General features: G+C 44.7%; 1 protein-coding gene across 5 annotated transcripts in view; it reads left to right on the top strand.

Annotated features, from left to right (window-relative positions):
- The first annotated feature begins 572 nt into the window (after positions 1 to 572).
- WDR59 (WD repeat domain 59) overlaps positions 573 to 20,045 on the top strand; it is a 77,022-nt gene continuing 57,549 nt past the window's right edge. For all 5 annotated transcript variants that reach the window (XR_009692082.1, XR_009692083.1, XM_061137788.1 and 2 more), the window contains exons 1-3: positions 573 to 721; positions 11,927 to 11,976; positions 17,797 to 17,932. Coding sequence is in view for 3 of the 5 variants with exons in the window: in XM_061137788.1 (XP_060993771.1) it covers positions 668 to 721; positions 11,927 to 11,976; positions 17,797 to 17,932 (240 nt within the window). In the remaining 2 variants the exon portion in view is untranslated. The remainder of the gene's footprint in view (positions 722 to 11,926; positions 11,977 to 17,796; positions 17,933 to 20,045) is intronic.

The following is a 20,045-nucleotide window of genomic DNA, read 5'->3' as shown; positions in this document are numbered from 1 at the left end:
TGGCAGGCCTCTGGGGAAGAAGTAACCATTGTCTCTCTTCAGTGGCTAAGCTGTGTCCCTCTTTTTTGGACTCTTTGCGGCCCCATGGGCTGCAGCACGCCAGGCTTCCCTGTATTCCATTATCTCTCAGTTTGTCCTTTGTGTTGATGATGCCTCCCAACCATCTCATCCTTCGCCGCTCCCTTCCCCTGCTCCCTGTCTTTCCCTGCAGCTGGGTCTGGTAACCACTGCTCTGCACTAATGTCCGGCTTTGGTTATCCACGGCCTGGGCCTTGCCAAGGACCCAGGCCAGAGGAGAACATCTCCCTCACCTGCGCCAAACCCTAACCTGCAAGCTCTGCCAGGGTTGCGGCTCAACCTTGGACTACAACTCCCAGCAGAACTTGCGGCAAGGGGGCGTGTCTTCACAGCCCCGAGAAGCGAGGGTGGCCCGAGCCGAGTGACGGAAGAAGGGGGCGTGCCCGTCTCGGGGCCTGCACGGAGCCGGAATTGGAGGAACCGAGAAGAGGGGGCGTACCCAGTGGTGTGCGAACCAATGGCGTGCGACCAGACGGGCGGGGCGTGGCGTGGCGGATCTGAGGGCTGAGTGGGGCTTACTGAGCCCGGGAACGCGGGTGCAGGGGGTGGGAGCGCGTAGTCCTGTGGCCCCCGCGGCTGGGCGCTGGCGATGGCGGCGCGATGGAGCAGCGAGAACGTGGTGGTGGAATTCCGCGACTCCCAGGTGAGCTACGGGGCCAATGGGGCCTTCCGAGCATGCGCCCTTCCTGGTTCCCCTCCCCCACGCGGCCGTGTCTGTCTCGGGGTCGTCGGGGCGACCCCCAGCCCGGCTGGGGAGGTGGGCAAGAGAGTGGCCAGGAGCTGTCAGACCCGAGCGGGCGAGGGGAGCTTGGATGACCGTTGGGGGTGGTTGGGGCTGCCATTGGCGGGGTTTCGGGGTTCCCTTCCTGGATACAGGGAGTGGGGTCTGCCTGGGGACCCCTAAGTGCCGAGATTGCGGGTTTGTGAGCGCTGAGCGGAGGCTTCCCAGGACCAGAGTGGTGAGCGGTGGGGTGTTTGCAGCCCCCGCGCCTGGTGATTTTGGGCTTGTCACAGAACTTCTCTGAGCCTCAGATGCATGGATTTCCCTGCCTCACGGGACTTTGGAGTGGATTCGATTAAAAAAAAAACAAAACCCAAAACTGCATGCAAAGTGCCTGTTTCAGCGTCTAAGCGTCTAAGTGTTCACTGATTCTAGAATAGTGGAAAATATCGTACAGCGAATAGGAGTATGCGCTGCATGTATTAACGCGGGTTCGAATCCCGCCTCAGCTCTTAGCCAGTTCTCACCCTCTGCTCATGTTTTCTTACCTGTAAGAGGTACGAATCGTGCTTACCTCATAGGGCTGGTTTGAGAATTTTATGAGGTCATAATTTAGAATGTGGCACAGTGCTGGACGCATGGTGAACCTAAAGGAAAGCTCCTACTTACTAGAAATTTTTTACCAGCTTTCTATATCATTCCTTCCATATGCTGGGCTTTGTGCTAAGTGATTTATCTACATTTTGTTTTAATAATGCATGAAAAATCATGCAAGGTTAGTAGATTTAACTCCTTTTTTTTTCCCTTTGGGGAAGCTGTTCCTCATTTGGCTGATTCCAAGTGACTTGGCCATGGCCTCTCATTATGTGATCCCACTGGGATTTGAGCACAGTCATCTGGCCCCAGGGCCTTGTTAGGCCCATTACACTACCCTGCTTCATACTGTGTGAGTCTATCATACAGTCATTCCACGAGAAATATCATGCCCACCCCCCACCCCACCCCACCCCCGCCCCGCCCCAGCACCTAGGACAGTGTCTTGGTGTTTCTCTTCGTTCATCACACACTTATTTATTGAATACCTTCTCTGTGCCTGGCTTTCATGCACTCACTTGTTCAATAAAGGTTTACTGAACTTTTGTCACGTGCACGCTGTGCCGGGCACTGTCTTGGTGCCAAGGTGATCTTTACTGAAGGGGAATCTGGATTTATGATAAGGGGATGATGTGGTTCCTTCTTTCTAAAACCCACTCCTTCTTTTGCCATGAAGATGAAGGAGTGGAGAACCTCCCACCAGTTTGCTCTGTGGTGCCCTTGATACACAGCAACTGTGGGGAATTTGAGCAACCGCATTTGGATTAAAGGATCCTAAAAGCACTTTGCACTGTCAGCATGATGTCTCTGGAAGGAAGGAAGGTGCCAGACTCCCAGGGAAAAAGAACCGTATTCCTGTTACCCTTCTTGTTAATTGCTTTCACTGGGGACCGAGTCATGTGTCCTACCTCTGAGCCTGCTAATTTGGAAGCTACTAATCTGCAAACCCTTTAATTTTCACAGAAACCCAGGTAGTCTCACCCCTACTTCTCTGCAGAGATGTAATTGGAAAGACCTGCAGAGAGGGTGCTGACACAGATATTAGGATGCTATGAAGTTGTATAGAATAATTAAACCTAAACAGCAGTTGTCTTAGAGAACAAAGTAAATTGAGTAATCTAACTGCCTTGTAGGAGTTTCTGTTTTTCTGTCTGATTTTTCTGTTCATTTGGAAGGGTATGTCTTAGTGTGAATTAGCATGGTTTTGTGATTGATTTTGGTGGTCTTTGGGAGGGATAGGGACCTACTGGGACCCATTTTATTAACTATTTAATTAATGTAGAAAGAAAAAGTTAACTCTTCATATAGCCTTTCTGCAGAGCAGAACAAGAAACTTTTCCAAACACCCCACCACTTTAAAAAATCATTAAAAAGATTTAAAGCTCTTAAGGACTTTGCTGGTGGTCCAGAGGTTAAGAATCTGCCTTATAATTCAGGGTACATGGGTTCAATCCCTGGTCTGGGAACTGGGATCCCACATGTCATGGGGCAACTAAATCTGCCTGCCGCAACCCAGAGCAAGTGGAGAGCCAGCATGCGGCAACTAAGACTGGATGCAGCCAAATAAATAATTAATTTTAAAAAATGGAAAGCTTAGATTTTTCAGAGAAAAACCGGTAGTCTGAAAGATGAACCTCTTTTTTACATTTTATATGTGTTGTTTACTTTATAAAACATATGTTACTTTCACCGATTACTAGTGAGGAAACTGTGCCGCTTGGCATCCACTCTGAAGTAGGCGCTAGAATCAATGCGATCAATGAATGTGAACACTAAGAAAGCTTAGTGATAGTTTGCCAGAGCAACACTATCCACTAGAACTTTCTGAGTTGATGGACATGTGGCTCTTCAACAATTTAAATGGGTCTAGTGTCACAGAGTAGAGAAGGAAATGGCAACCCACTCCAGTACTCTTGCCTGGAGAATCCCAGGGGGATTCTATGGGGTCGCACAGAGTCGGACACGACTGACACAACTTAGCAGCAGCAGCAGTGTGACAGAGATACCATATTTTAAAATTTAATTAGATTTTAATTAATTGCCATTAAATAGCCACTTGTGGCTAGTGGCTCTGGTATGGGAAGGTGCAGTTCAGGGAACTAGGAAGATGGAGATTAGTTTCTACTCTCAAAGAGGGGGGAGTTGGTGGACTGTGCAGGTAAGGATCTCTTAATTCAACAGTTAAGTACGAAAATACCAAAGAGCATGACTTTTGTGATGAAGATAAGAAGGGTGGACTCATAGCAGCTGTCTCCTTAATATCTCCACTTGGGCATTTGCAAAGTACTCAAACTTTCCCTGCACCCCAGCTTCTTGCCACCTTCCAGTCCACCCTCCATACAAAGTGATTTAAAAGAAGTACAGGTTTATTAAGGTACACTTAATGTTCAATAAAAATTCACCCTTTTGAACTTCCCTGGTGTTGCAGTGGATAAGAATCTGCCTGCTGATGCAGGGGATGTGGTTCAGTCGCTGGTCCCTGAAGATTCCACGTGCCTTGGAGCGACTAAGCCTGTGCGCTGCAACAACTGAAGCCAGTGTGCCCTAGGGCCTGTGCTTTGCAACAAGAGAAGCCACCGCAATGAGAAGCCCTAGCACCACAACTAGAGAAAGCCTGTGCAAAGCAACGAAGACCCAGCAGCATCTTAAAAAAAAAAAAAATTCTCTGTCTATGGTATTTTGTTATAGCAGCTTGAATAGACTGATAATCAGAGAACAAAACAAGCAAAACATCCCTACCCACATCATACTTTCATCTCTATATCTGATTTTCACTTATCTAGTGCATATGAAATGGCCTATTATTTGGGGATTTAATTTGTATTTCCCTGATTACAGTGAAGATGAATATCTTTTCACATTTTTTTTCCTATCAAATGCTTGTTTATGTCTTATACCCCTTTTTAAAAATTGAGTTGTCTCTTTCTCGTAGATTGAATGTAAAAATTTTTCTGAATTCTAATCCTCTATTTAGTCACGTAAGTTGCAAATATCTTCTTCGAGGTTGTGGCTTGCCTTTTCATTGTTCTAATGGTATTTTTAGATGGACAGAAGTTTAAGCTTAGTGCAATTGAATTTATGGATTGTACCTTTTCAATCTTCTTAAGAAAAATCCATATTCTAGGTTTGTACAGATTTTCTTCATAATTTTTAATTTTTTTTCTTTTCTTGCTACTTTGAAATTGAGGCGGCATCTCAGGAGAAAGCTTGCTCTCTGCTGCCCCTGGTGGTTGATGACTTATTAGTCTCAACATTACTGTGACTCTTCTAGACAGATGAAGACTGAGGACTGGTTTTTGCTGTAAAAAAACCAAAAAACAGTTCAGCAAATCCTTTAGCTAAGGAGAAAATTATGAATAGTTTATAGTTGATACATTTCTGTTGAGCAACCCAGCTTTGATCCCTGCTTTTCTAGATTTACTTTTTGAGACCTAGAGGAATGGAGGGAAGTGGCAGGACTAGTTTTGGTGGAAGTGACTATATGATGTGAATGCTGCAGGTTGTTTTCTAGAAAATTTGATAGAAGACTGCAGTGGATAAGAGTCTGCCTCCCAGTGCAGGGGACACGGGTTCGATCCCTGGTCTGGGAAGATTCCACAGGCAGCTAAGCCTGTGTGCAACAACTATTGAGGCTGTGCTCCAGAGCCTGCAAGTCACAACTGTTGAGCCTGTGTGTGACGACTGAAGCGCGTGTGCCCTGGAGCCTGTGCTCTGTAGCGAGAGAAGCTACTGCCGTAAGACTGAGCACCACAGCTGAGAGGAGTCCCCGCTCACCGCAACTAGAGAAAGCCCGCACGCAGCAGTGAAGACCTAGCCCAGCCATAAATAAATATTTTTAAAATGCTGTGAGGGAAGAGGGAAGAGCATAGTAGAGCAGAGAGGGTTTGGAGCTGGAGGCTTGGCATTGGGATCTGGGTTATACCTTATTTGCCGTGTGATCTTAGGCAACTTATTTCCTTCCTAGGCTTCAATTTCTTCATTAAACTATGGTAACAGTACCTACCTGTGTCCAGGATTCCCCAGACCAGTCCCAAGTTTCACTGGGAGGGCTCACACTTGTATCTGCAGTTATGATTTATCAGAGCAAAAGACAGAAAGCAACATCTCATGGAAGAGGAGCGAAGCCTGGAGGAAACTGGGCATGAGCTTTTGAGTCATCTCCCTGTGGGCTCACTCAGGACATGCTTAACTCCTCCAGCATCGAACTGTAACATCCATGAACTGATGTCTACCAGGGCAGGTCCCTTGGGACACAGTGGCCAAGGTTTTTCTTTGGAGCTGGTCATGTAGGGGCCCTCTGGCTAGCACAGACCAAAATTCTGCATTCCCTGAAGCTCAGCAGTGGCCCTGCATAAACCATGTTGTTTGTATGTACAGTTTAGACACAGTGAGCTCCTCTTATCAATTAGGGATATGGGGCTCCCCCCACAACCCCGCCGCCTCAGGTCCGAGATAGCAGTCAGGAGTCAGCCTTGTAAGCCAGCCTTTGTAAGGTTAGCAGTCTCATGCCTGCTGGTGACTCTTCTTCAACTACTGAGTTCCGTGTGGGTTAAATGAGATAATGTACACAGAGCCCTTAGCAGGGGCCAGTGTCCATTAAATGCTTGATGCATGTTTATTACAATGGTGGTATTAGAAAACTTGCCTGAGGAAGCAGCAAACTTGGCCAGACTCATGGGACTGAGAGGGCCTTTGGGAGTCATCTCATCTCTCCTCTAATTTTACAAATGAGGAACCTGCGACTCAGAAAGTTTAGGTGATTTTTCTTGTGAAACCAGTTTGTACCATTTGAGTTTGTGGGGAAGTGAGGATGTTCTCATTTTAAAGGGAGAGACTTCACTTCAACAACCTAAGTGTCCAACAACAAATGAAGGGTTAGAGAATTTGTGGTGTATTTATACAACGGAATATTACTCAACCATAAAAAGGAATGCAGTTGGGTCATGTGTAGAGACTTGGATGGACCTAGAGTCTCATACAGCGTGAAGTAAGTTAGAGAAAAACGAACATTTTATATTAATGCATATATGTGGAATCTTGAAAAATGGTACAGATACATCTACATTGAGGGCAGGAATAGAGACACAGATGTTGAGTGGACATGGGGACGCAGGGGAAGGGGAGGGTGGGGTGAATTAGGAGATTATAAATTAACTTATGTACACTAATGGGTAAAATAGATAGCTAGTGGGAACTGCTATAAAGCACAAGGAGCTCAGCTTAGTGCTTTGTGATGACTTAGATGGGTGGGATGGGGGTGGTGGTGGGAGGAAGTCCAAGAGGGAGAAGATATATATGTATGTTGCTGCTGCTACACCAGGCTCCTCTGTCCACAGAATTCTCCAGGCAAGAATACTGGAATGGGTTGCCATTTCCTTCTCCCATATATATATGTATATATGTGTACATATATCCGGGGCTTCCCAGATGTCTCATTGGGTAAAGAATCTGCCTGCAGTGCAGGAGACTCGAGTTCCATCAGTGGTTTGAGAAGATCCCCTGCAGGAGGGCATGGCAGCCCACTCCAGTATTCTTGCCTGGAGAATCCCATGGACAGAGGAGCCTGGCGGGCTACCGTCCATAAAGTTGCAAAGAGTCGGACACGGCTGAAGCGACCTAGCCCACACGCGCGTACGTAATAGCTTATTCACTTCGTTGTGCAGTGGCGGCTAACACGATACAACATCGTGAAGCATACTCCAGTAAGAAATAATAAATAAAGAGGGAGACTTCCCAAGAAAGGCTCATCATGCTGAGTGTGTAAGCAGACCTCTGATAGATAACCTCTCGTGAGCCTTAGGCAAGAGTGGTTTGAAAGCAGGCTTGGCAACAGTGTCTGTTCTAATTTAAAGCAATTGGATCTTGTCATGTTAAATGCTTTGATCCTTTTCTATCAGTGGGTTTCAGTTTGTGGAATTATTCTATGGAGTTTGGTAATGCATACATTACAGTCTGTGCTCAGGCACGTGACATCCTGATCTTAGGGGAACTGACCTAGCTCTGATTTGCATTGACTGAATGTTTCCACTTTGTGTCATTTAGAAGGATGGCAGGCAAAGCATTTCTGTTTTTTGGACAGCTCTTTCTAATTCAGCTGGGGTCTAAAGAGGAAGAGCTGATTTCTTTCCTAGACCCTTCAAAGAAACCAACCCTAGCTTTTGTTCTGCAGATAGCACAGGCCTCTCGGGAGGCTTTCCTTTGCATCGAATCAAGGCAGAAAGATAATCCTATGAATCTGTGTTACAGATTCTTCCCAGAGATCAACTTTCTAACAGAACCTTGTGTTTGTACCCAAATTTAACTGTAAACCCAAAGTGGATGTGTAATGCAATTCATCTCCAAATTCAGTGTCATTTGACTATTTTAAAGTCTCATACCTGTTATTTTTTAAAAGATGAAAGTGTTTTACCATAGCATTTTTGGGGTAACAGTTTTACTGAAATATTTTTCACATATCTTACAATTTACCTGTTTAAAATGTATACAATTCAGTGGGTTCTAGTATATTCACAAAGTGTGTAACTCTGACCACAGTAATTAAAAAAAATTTTTTTTGACCAAAGTAATTTTTAGAACATTTTTGTCACCCCAAGAAGAAACCCTGTACCCTTTAGCCATCAGCCCTCTAGTACCCTGATACCCCAGCTCTAGGCAGCAGCTACTAATATAATTTGTTTGTATAGATTTGCTTATTCTGAGGATTTCATGCAAATGGAATTATACAATATACAGCCTTTGTGACATGCCATTGTATAGATATACCAGATTTTATTTGTCCATTCGTCAGTTGTTGGACATTGGGATTGTTTCCACTTTTTGGCTATTATGAATAATGCTGCCATGAACATTTATGTACAAGTTTTTGTATAGCATAAGCTTTTATAAGACCTGTATTGTCTATAGTAGCTAGCATTCATGGAGTGTATACCATGGACCATTGTGTATACCATTGTGCTAGCAAATTGATTTTTACCTTCAAGAAATTGCAGTGTAATGGTGGAGACCCATCAGTAAGCAGATAGTTATTGTAAAGCATGATAAGTGCTGTATAGGGACTTCTCGGCAGTCCAGTGGTTAGGACTCCCTGCTTCCACTGCAGGGGGCACGGGTTCGATCCCTGGTCAGGGAACTAAGGTCCCGCATGACAAGTGGCACAGCCCAAAGGAAAAACAAAGAGTAAATGCCATATAAAGGGAAGCCTTGGGTACTGTGAGCGCATCGGCGGGGCACTGAATGAGTCCAAGCGGGGAGGGTTTGGAGTAAATTAAAAGAGCCAGAACAGGAAGGAATGAGCCAGGTGGAGACTGGAGAGAAGGGTCTTCAAGGCAGAGGAAGCGGCTGGTGTGAGGCCAAAGAGGAGAGAGTGCTTGCCTGAGTTTGAGGACCTGGAAGGAATTCTTCTGAAGAATTAGCTTTGTCCTCCTGTCAGCCACTCATACATAGGAATTCCCTGGAGTGGATGGCTGGAGTGTTGGGATGGGGTTGGGAGGGGGAGGCGTGAGATGGGCTGAAGGAGGAACAGAAGAGCGGTCTGCAGTGACCTTTAATGTCATGCCCAGGCTGTGAGAGGAGTGGAAAGAGAAGAGGCTTGGAAGGGGGCCTTGAGAAGATAGGAGGGCTTTTTATTGTAAAATATGACACATAAATAATGTGAGCATGTAGGCTCATTTAGAGGAATAAAAATCTCTACCATTTAAACATTTTCATATACTTTTTCCCAGTGTTATTCAGGCTAAGTAGCCGATTTAAATTTTAGCTCATAATAGGGAATGAAATGTCACTTTCCCTCTGTAAGTAAAGTGCAAGCCTTTACTCACGGGGCGGGCTTTACAGCAAGCCCTGTTCACAGGCCGGTGGGAGTTCTCTCTCCATTTCGGGGCTCCCTTCCTCTCCTGCAGCCAAGAGCCCCGTGGCTCCTCACCCCCTGATGTCCAGACTTAGCATCTCAGCCGTTCCCCATCGAGAGAACTGACGGTGCTGAGGCCTCGCGGGGGACTCCTGTCCTGGATAAACACCGCCTTTTACTCCCGTCGGTTTGTTTCACATCCTGTCTCCATTCCCCCTTTGGAGCAGCCTAGCATAACCCTCCTTCATGTGCGCCTGCAAACGTAATGTTGGCCTCTTTTTTGTGGGGGTGGGTAGGGGTAGGGAAGTGTAAGTTAGGTGTGGGTTTTTTTTTGTTTGTTTTACTTCTTAAAAAATAACTTACTGTGACGAGGAGATACGGTGAGTTATGATATTCTAATTGTAGCCTGGGTGCCTGCATTTTTCTGTGCCACCCTTTAATGCTTCTAGAATATTCCATTGTATCGATATCTGTAATTTACTTATAGATAACATGAATCCAACAACTCTGGGTATAAAAGTTTTGCTGTATTTTGAATAAATTCTGGAGGTGGAATTACTGAGTCAGAGGACATGACTTTGTTGGTTTTTTTTTTTTGGTATTATTACCGAATCATCCTTTATTGTCTCTGTATCACAAACTTAGCAGCTTGAAGTGGCACCCATTTATTAGCCTACAGTACTATAAGTCACAAAGAGTTGGACATGACTGAGTTCACATGTGTGTGCATGCATGCGCGTGCGCGCGCACACACACACACACACACATTCTTTCTCTCTCTGTAGGTCAGAAGTCCAGGCTGCTTTCTCTGTTTGGTGTCTCATAGGCTGAAACCCAGGCATCACTTTACTGTGTCTTCATCTCGGGGTTCCGTTGACTTAGGGAAGAATCTGCTAACAAGCTCATCCAGGTGGTTGGAAGAATTCAGTTCCTGGGGGTTATGGGACTGAGGCCCCTGCTTTTTGCCAGTTGTTATTTAGGGACCTCTCTCGATTTCTGCCATGTGGTCTGTCCATCTTCATAGCCGGCAACAGAGTCTTCTCCATGTTGAATCCCTCACCCTCCAAATCTCTGACTTCCTCTGGCTCTGACCTCTGGACCTGCCTTTAAAGGGCTGATGTGGAGGTCTCTCTGTCTCTGTCCGCTCCTCCAATAACCATCCCAGATGGAAACTATGTACTCACTAAACCGTATCACCTTACCCCCAGCCCCCTAGTCCCTGGCAACCTCTGTTGTACTCTCTGTATCTGTGACTTGACCTTTACCTAGTCTGGACACCTCATAAAAGTGGAACAATGCAGTGCCTACCCTTTTTTTTCTGACTTATTTCACGTAGTGTAATGTTTTCAAGGTTCATTCACGCTGTAGCGCGTGTGCCATTGTGTGTGTGTACCATGCTCCGTTTGTCCATGCATCAGCTGGTGGGCGTTTGGGTTGTTGGGGTTGTTTCAGGCCTCTTTATCTTAGGGTGAACTGATGTGGGACCTTAATACACCTCAAAGTACTTTTACTAGATTAGCACCTAGACTAATGGGGAGAATGTGTGTGAATAGCAAGGACCCAGAATCTTGGAGCCACCTTAGGATTCTTGCTACCACACACCCTCTAGAAAGATGGTACTGCTCCTGGTTGCAGATACCATCTTGCCCTCTTTTATATCCTTAGTGTATAAATTGTCCAGAAGAGTTTTGGAAATGGCGTTTCATTTCAGAGCCTGTCTTTGCAGCTGGGCTTTTCTCTACTCACGACTCCAGTGAAATGAAGAATGCGTAATAATCCCCTTCTCAGCCTCCCATGAAAACAATCTGACATCTTGTCCCTAATATAACAAGTTTCTTGGGGGTATATGAGTGATAAACCCATTAAGAAGACCAATGAAAGTGAGGAAGAGAATTTCTGTTTACCATTTGTGATTTGTGAGTGTAGCAGGATGTATAAAATGCATTCTCTCTGGACTGTCTCTTGGAAAGAGCTTAGAGCACTTAATAAGCAAACAACAGCACAGACTGTTTCATATAATGCCCTGGGAATGCAACAGGACTTGAATTTGTCCAAATAAGAGAATTTAGGGCTGTAACTGCCATGAGTAAAATTATTCTCGTGCTCTAGCCTGCATGCAAATCTCCTTGATTCAGTGGATTTTTGGAAATTGGACATCGGCTCCTGAAAAGATGGTGCTCTCTAGAAGTTGGGAGACTTGGGAAACAAAAACCAGTAAAATGTGCTGGAAATCTCAGATTAAATAGGAACTGAGCATCTCAAGGATATGACTGTAGAGTCAGCGGAAGTGGTGTTTGAAAATATTCAGTTGCCATTTAGCTTGGAGGAGAAGTCCATGCCTTTTGGAAAGGCGTGGAGTGTGTGTGTGTGTGTGTGTGTGTTTGGAAGGAGCTCTTAGTAGCTCACTTTGCTGAGCTAGTTGGATTCTCCGACAATTCCAGGACGTGTTTCCTCAATTTAGACTCTACCCGCTTGCTTGTGTGTACCCCTGGTGGAACAGATCGCAGCTGCCCTGTTGTGGAAGATGAATGTGAGATTTGGATGAGAACTAGAAGGGGGTTAAAGAGTCCACTGTAGGGAACTGCCTGGGCCATGGGAAGAGGAAGACCCGCGGGTGCCTACCTGGCTGTCCTCCCCCACCTGAGCTGGTCTTGCCGGCAGGACTGAACGCCTCTTCTCTCTCCCAGGCAACCGCCATGTCCGTGGACTGCGTGGGGCAGCATGCAGTGCTTTCCGGGTGAGTGAGCTGGCGGAGTTCGTCTGCCACGGTTTCCGGGAGTAAGTTGCAAATCCAGAGGCTTCTGGGAAATTGGACAGCGCTTCTTTCATGTAAGGATTACAGTCATTGGGTTTAGTTCCACTCTCCTCGTGACCTCAGAGGTCGTCACGGGGATTATTTGCGTCTCTGCCCTAACATGTGAGCAATAAAATTGCTTTGAGATGTTAGTTCGTCACTGGCAGTTTGGTCTTGAAATCGCCATTTTCTGTTTAACACGTGGACTCTTCGGAAGGGTGCTGTCTGGTACAATCTAACAGGTAGTTGGTTCCTAGGTTTGAGAGGATCTGGGTTCCATTGATTATGAGCCCCCCGATGTTTATTCAGTTGGCCTCCTTGGACTTCAGTTTGCTCTTAAAGGAATTGGGTTTCATCATGAAGAAATTGAGTTATGTAATCTCTGTAGTGTCTGCTGGTTCAAAATTAAGATTCTGGCAAATGAAGTCCATCCCTGCATTTGCTAACCACCCTAACATTGTACCAGTGTGATAACATTTAATGGTCAGGGTCCCCCTTTCCGTTTCATGTTGCTCTAGATTGCTTCCTCTCAAATTCAGCTATATTTTCGCTAATTTGTGGTTTGTGGAGCCATTTATAAAATGAAGTGTTTTCTATTCATTAATTTATTTTGAAATCATGTTTTAATTTACTTTTAAATAAAACCATTGCAAACATTAAGTAACTCAAAAGGAGGTATCATGGAAAGTAAGTTTCCCTTTTCCCTTTTAACCCCTCTCTCCAGATACCACTTTCTTGTACTACACTGGATGCATAGATGAAGAAAATTTGCTGTCTCTTTCTCCCCTCCCTTGATCACTTGTTTAAAAAAGAGCTTTATTGAGATATAATTCACATACCATACAGTTCACCCATTTCAGTGTACAATTCAGTGGTTTTGGTGTATATTATTAATTTCTGAATCAGTTATCTAAAATTTTTTATTGAAAATTTATTTTTTATTTTTTGGCTGTGCCATGCAGCATGTGGGATCTTAGTTCCCTGACCAGGGGTTGAACCCGCACCCCCAGCTTTGAAAGCACAGAGTCTTAACCACTGGACCACTAGAGAAGTCGCTCCTAATCAGTTTTTAAACCATTTTTTTCCCTTGTTAATGAATGAAATGCCTATACATGTTAAAAAAGTCAAGTAGCATTCAGTTCAGGTCAGTTCAGTTGCTCAGTCGTGTCCGACTCTTTGCGACCCCATGAATTGCAGCACGCAGGCCTCCCTGTCCATCACCAACTCCCGGAGTTTACTCAAACTCATGCCCATCGAGTCAGTGATGCCATCCAGCCATCTCATCCTCTGTCGTCCCCTTCTCCTCCTGCCCCCAATCCCTCCCAGCATCAGGGTCTTTTCCAATGAGTCAACTCTTCGCATGAGGTGGCCAAAGTATTGGAGTTTCAGCTTCAGCATCAGTCCTTCCAATGAACACCCAGGACTGATCTCTTTTAGGATGGACTGGTTGGATCTCCTTGCAGTCCAAGGGACTTCTCAAAAGTCTTCTCCAACACCACAGTTCAAAAGCATCAATTGTTCGGCACTCAGCTTTCCTCACAGTCCAACTCTCACATCCATACATGACCACTGAAAGTTTATATTGTCAGCAGAATCCCACCTCACCCTTTCCCCACCTCGATCTCTCTCCCCAGAGGCAACCACTTGAGGCTTTTGTTTTTAATTTGAAAAATAATTTATTTCACACTGTATTGATAATATATGAAAGTCTATTTCAACCTAATTTTTAAAATAGCTAAAGATTTAAATAGACATTTCATGAAAGAAAAAGTATCAATGACCAACAAGTACATAAAAGATGATGAATATCTCTAGTCACTGGGAATAATGAGGTTCCACTATACATCCGCTGAAATGTCTAAGATTTGAAAGTCTGAAAATGTTAATGCTGGCAAGCCCATTGACAAAAGTGGAGTGTTAATGTCCCCTACTATTACTGTATTATTGTTGATCTCTCTTTTTACATCTGTTAATATCTCCTTTATGTATTTAGGTGCTCCCATATTCAGTGCATGTATACTTAAAATTGTTACACCTTGTTGGGTTGATCCCTTTACCACTGTGTAATGTCCTCTGTCCACTTGAGACTCTTTGTAGCTTTTTGTTTTTTTGGATTGCCTCCAGTTTTCCAAGTGGTGTACTGTATATTGGAGAAGGAGATGGCAACCCACTCCTGTATTCTTGCCTGGAGAATTCCATGGACAGAGGAGCCTGGCGAGTTACAGTCCATGGGATCACAAAGAGTCGGACATAATTAAGCAGCTAATACACACATACTACATATACTGCTCTGTCTTGATTTATCCATCATCAATGTTCAAATTGACTTCTTATAATAGAAGATGAGTACTGAGTATTTTTATTTAGTCTGTGAGTCCCTTACATATACACCTGGCTTTCCCCCTCCTTGCAATATAGTCATATAACCATTGTTGTGTTCATTCGTATTTGGGGTTCTTTTTGTCAGTATTATTGTCAAGAGGTCCTATGCTATTTTGATTCTGGACTCTGTATGTGACCTATTTTTTCTCTTTGGAGAAATCCTATCTTTATCCCTAGTGTTATCTTTACCTCTTGTGTGTGTGAAATTTTCGCCATGACTGATTGGGTATGTCTTTTTTCATTCATTTTGCTGGGCACTTAGAGGGACCCACCTCCCCTTTCTGACATTATTACATGCTTTATCTAAACAAAAAGAAAAATAGCATATACTTGGCAGTATGTGGCCATATTAACTGGAGAAGGAAATGGCAGCCCACTCCAGTATTCTTGCCTGGAAAACCCCATGGACAGAGGAGCCTCGTGGGTTGCAGTTCCGAGGGTCGCAAAGAGCCGGACACGACTGACAACTAAACAAGCACAGCAGCCGTATTAAAAGCCCGTGAGACACTCTCAGGCGCTGGAATGACTGTATCTTAAACGTCAGACTTGTTAGTATTGACTGCTGGGGATGTTGTTGTTCGCAGCGTTCTAGGAGAAAATGGGATTGTGTAACTGGACATCATGCAGGTGTTTCTGTTTTGGTGTTGTTAGACATGTATACATCCATGTTGTTTTTCAACACGATCTTAAAGTTCACCATTTCATTTTCTTATATTGAACTTTAAAATATGTATAGTAAGGTATAGCCTTAAGTGTACAGCTAGAATAAATTTACAAATATATGTACTCATGTGATCACCAGAGTAAAATACAGAATAATTTTTAGTAACATGGAGGGCCCTTTCAGTCTGGAAATCTGTGTCTTTTAGTTTGGAGAAAATTTCCTGCATTCCTTAATAATTTTCCCCATTCTTTCTGAAGCTCCTCTTAGGGCTTGTTGGCTATCCTGTATGGATTCTCTTCTGATCTTTTGGTCTTTTTATTTTGCATTTTGAGAGTTTATTTGTTTATTTTTTTGGCCACACCATACAGCATGTGAGATCTTAGTTCCCCAACCAGCGATTCGAACCCCTGTCCCTTGCATGGGAAGTGCAGAGTCTTAACCACTGGACCACAAGCAAAGTCCCGCATTCTCGGAGTTTTTTGTCAAGTTTAACTTCCAACCCTTCTATCAGATTTAAAAATTTCAACTGTTCTTTTAATTTCTCGGAGCTCTTGTTCTCTGTTCTTTACCTTGTCTGCTTTTTATGTCTCTGAGACTGTTAAGTGTAGGCTTTCTTCTTCCCTCTGCGCTGCCTGTTTCCTTTTTTTATCCTTTGGGCTGTTTTGGTCTCTCTCTCCAGTTTCCTGCCGTGACTGATGCTCATGGGCTCTGTGTTAATATTAAAGAGTCAGTGCAGTCTCTGGTTACGTGTGTGATGGTGGAGTTCACTGTAGGGAAAGCAGTTGGAAACCTGGCCCTTTTGTTGGAGAGCGCCAACAAAAGGTGTCTGGACGTGCTCGGTTCACGTACTGTTGAAGCCCAGCTTGAAGGACTTTGAGCATTACCTTGTTGGCATGTGAGAAGAGCACAATTGTGCAGTAGTTTGAGCTTTCTTTGGCATTGCCCTTCTTTGGGATTGAAATGAAAACTGACCTTTTCCAGTCCTTTGGCCACTGCTGAGTTTTCTCAATTTGCTGGCATATTGAGTGCAGCACTTTAACACCATCATCTTTAAGGATTTTAAATAGCTCAGCTGGACATCATCTTCAGGGCTTCGTTTTGTTGTTTGTTTGCTTTTGTTCTTTCTTGGGCTGGTCATTTCCCCATCACCATCACGGGCTGGAGACTGAAAGCCGCACGTGGTGAGCGCCGAACAGGGAAGGAGGCCCGAGGATCCCACCCCCGCTTCCTGCCCTGTTCTGGGCCCAGCACCTCACGCCCACCCCTCCCGTCCCAGCCCCGGCTCCTCTGAAGTAGTTTCTCTCCCCCTCCAGCCCCTGCCAGCCTGGATTCCGCAGTGTGAATCACCTCGCCCTGCAGGCCCTTGGGTGCTGGCTGCCTTTCCTCTAGATCACTTACCATTTTTCTGCCTGCTTTCCATTTTTCCCTCTCTCATTTTTTGTGTCTTTCTGGATTTCCGTATTTTATATTTTCACCCTTACTCTAGTGGATCTTCAGTGGGGGAATGAAGACAACCAGTATGTTCAGTCAGGCATGTTTATCTGGAAGTACCCAGATATTCTGCTATTCTGTATTTTCCCCGTGCTGTCTCTGGGTTCTCCTGTTGATACCCGCATCATTTGTATAGTGTCGGGCCTTTGCCCTGTTTTTGTTCTAATGAGAAGATGCTGGCCTGCCTGCCATACGATCAGGTGATTCCTTAGGAAGAGGTCAGAGGTTCTAGGCCTTTGTTCTGTACCAGCTTTCTCAGAAGCCCCACAGACTCTCTGAATTTTTGTCTTAACCTGTGCTTTCCTTCTCTCTTAACCTATCCCTCCTAGGGCTCCTGCTAGAGTTCAATCTGCCACTTTTACTTTGCAATTCCTGTCTCTTCTGAGTGGGGACAGTTCATCTTTGTCTTCATTGTCGAGCCCACCTGTCCTCGCTGATACCCTGGACACTCAGAGCACTCCCCAGCAATGAGCTGCTGATGGCTGCTGAGAGGTTGATCCACCCACCAAGGATTTTTTCCTTGGAGGGAAAATAGGTGAACAAAGGACGTCCCCGTTTTCAGATCCTTCTTTTTGATTGGCACTGTGAACATTATTGGCACTTAATATGATTATTGTTTTCATCATTCTTTTATTTTTTGGTTGCTCTTCCCCCTTCCAGTAGTGTTAATTTAGTTCCTGTCACCAGGTCGTCAACTTGCCTGGGAATCTGAGGTTTTCTACAGAATGTTTGGCTAAGTGATAAGCGATGTGTTTGGTTTTACCCACACTTACTGAATGCAAAGCACTGTGCCTAACGGTGAGGGAATACGAGGTATTCAAGACGTGGGCCATACCCCAAAATGTTCAGCTGCTTTGGGACAAGAACCTTTACAAGAGGAGTTCTGCTATGGAGATAGGTGCTGTAGTCGAAATGCAGACTGCGTAGTGGGGGTCTTGTGGAATCAGCTATGATCCTAGCTGGGGGAATGGGGACGCCTGAGGAGCTGAATCTGGTGGAGGAGGTCAGGATTCCGGGGATACAGGAGGGAGGACCATCTCTAGAGGCAGACCTTGCAGGGGTACAGCGGCCACGAGTTACTCTGGTCACTTGTATGCCTTTCAGAGTCAATAAACATCATGTGCATCTGGGGATTTTTTTTGCGCACTGTATGTCATTCCAAATGTGCTTTTCTATCTTCATGCAAATGCTGTTCTGTTGTTAAAACGTTGATGTTGTTTTCCTAGCCGCCGATTCCTATACATCGTCAATCTAGATGCCCCCTTCGAAGGTCACCGGAAGATCTCACGCCAGAGCAAGTGGGACATTGGAGCTGTGCAGTGGAATCCTCATGACAGCTTCGCGCACTATTTTGCAGCCTCGGTGAGCTCATTTAACGAGTACTGGAAAAGGCTTTTAAATGTGAGATCTGGGCTGGTAGGTCTGTGTTCTAGTAGAGAAGAGAATGCAGTCCTCCTTTCTCAAAAGGGAAAGAGGTGTCCATGCTTCTTAAAGGAAGATGGAAGCAAATTACAGATTTAAGTTATATATGAAAAGAATCCGGGGACCCATCAGTATTTCTAAGGATCGAATCCAGATTTGGAAGGGCAAGCAGCTAGATACCTCCATGTCTGTTAATGATAAGAACCTGTTTTCATTTCAGGAGTGTAACTAGCCAGGGATTCAGAAAGACCTTCTAAGGAGGGACCTGGTGAGCTTGTCTGGGGGGGATTGTTGTTGCTTTCAGAGCGATCAGAAGATTCCAGGTACCTTTCCACTCAAAGGAAGGGATCCTTTTCTTGACTAGGATTCGTTAGATTTGTTTAACCCCCTGAAATTTTATGTACCTATTTATATGTGAATTTTTCCAGGGAAAAGATGCATACATTTTATTAGATTTTCCAAGGGATTCCAGACTCAAAAAAGACCTGGGCTTAGATCATTTCTAGTATCCCTGGCCAGATTTTTACCAGGATTTGTTCTCCTAGGACAATTAGAGATCTAAACCTCTGGCTTCTTTTGCACTGGGCAGGGAGGGCAGTATTTGAAGGAGTCCTCATCCTCCAGGGAATGTGACCATTCGCTGTGCTGTCTGGGTCTGTTCTTCAGGAATGACAGTCTGTGAGAGGAAAGCATCTTACAAAAGAAAGAAGAGCAGTGTTGTCAGCTTTAGAAGGAACAAAAAGCTGGTCTTCCCTGTCGTTTCCAAAATAGAATCCGACTGACTGTCTTTAACGAGGGACAACGACTAGATTGGCACTGGCTCCAGGGACTGTTGAGGGTCAGGCTGGACCATTCTTTATGGCAGGGTCTGTCTTGGGCTTTGCAGGAATCCAGTAGCATCCCTGGTCCCTCCCTCACTAGATCTCAGTAGCATCCCTCCACCCCCATCGTGACAACCACAAATGTGTCTGGACATTGTCAGGTGTCCCCTGGGAAGCAAGATCTCTCCTGATTGGGGACCACAGATTGAGGCTGAGCCCTTAGTAGTCGACCCAAGTGGACTAACACTGCTTGTGTTTAGGAGGGGCAAGACAGAGCCTTGTTGATTTTTTTCAGACAGTCACTTAAGTGAACAGTTCAGTGTCCTTCACTGCATTCACTGTGTTATGTAGTCACCACCTCTATCTGATTCCCAAACATTTCCAATGCTCCACAGGAAACCCCACCACGAGTAAGCAGTTATTCCCTCCACCCACAGCTCCTGGTGACCTCTCTGTGTTCTGTCTCTGGGTTTAGCTCTTCTGGGCATTTTATATAGATGCAGTTAAACGATACACGACCTTTCGTGTCTGGCTTCTTTGTCCATGTTGTAGCATGTATCAAGACTTCTTTCCTTTTTTATGGCCGAATAATATTCCTTCATATGTATGCATCATGTATTGTCTGTTCATCCACCAGTGGACCTTTGGTCTGGCTGTAAGCAGTAGTGTTGATAAGCACATGTGTGTGCGTCTACTTTTTTGAGTATTCATCTTCACTTCTTTTGGTATATTCCTAGGAGTGATGGGAGGGCCACTTGGTAAGTCTGTGTTTACTTTTTGTGGAACCATCAATCTGTTTTCTACAATGGCTGAACCGTTTTGCAGTCCTGTCAGCACTGCACAAGGATTCCAGTTTCTCCAGAGCCTCACCAAAATGTGTTATTTCCTGTTTTTGTAATTTAAAAATTCTAGTCATCTTAGTAGGTGTCACACCAGTGGTACCTTACCATGGTTTTGATTTGCATTTCCCTCATGACTAATGACGTTGAACATATTTTTGTGTGTTGGCTGGCCATTTTCGTATCATGTTTCGGAGATTTGTCTATTCAGTTCCTTTGCCTGTTTTTGAATTGGGTTTTTTGTCTTTTCTTGATACTTAGTTGTAAGACTATAGACCCTTATCAGTGATCAGATCTGCAGGTATATTCTCCAGTTCTATAGATTGTCTTTTTAATTCCTTGATAATGTTTGTGACATTTCATTTAGATGAAGTTCAGTTTTACTCATTTTTT

The sequence above is a fragment of the Dama dama genome, chromosome 4 (genome assembly GCF_033118175.1).
Source record: "Dama dama isolate Ldn47 chromosome 4, ASM3311817v1, whole genome shotgun sequence".
Classification (NCBI taxonomy): Eukaryota; Metazoa; Chordata; class Mammalia; order Artiodactyla; family Cervidae; genus Dama; species Dama dama.
This window is presented reverse-complemented; position numbering and strand designations above follow the sequence as displayed.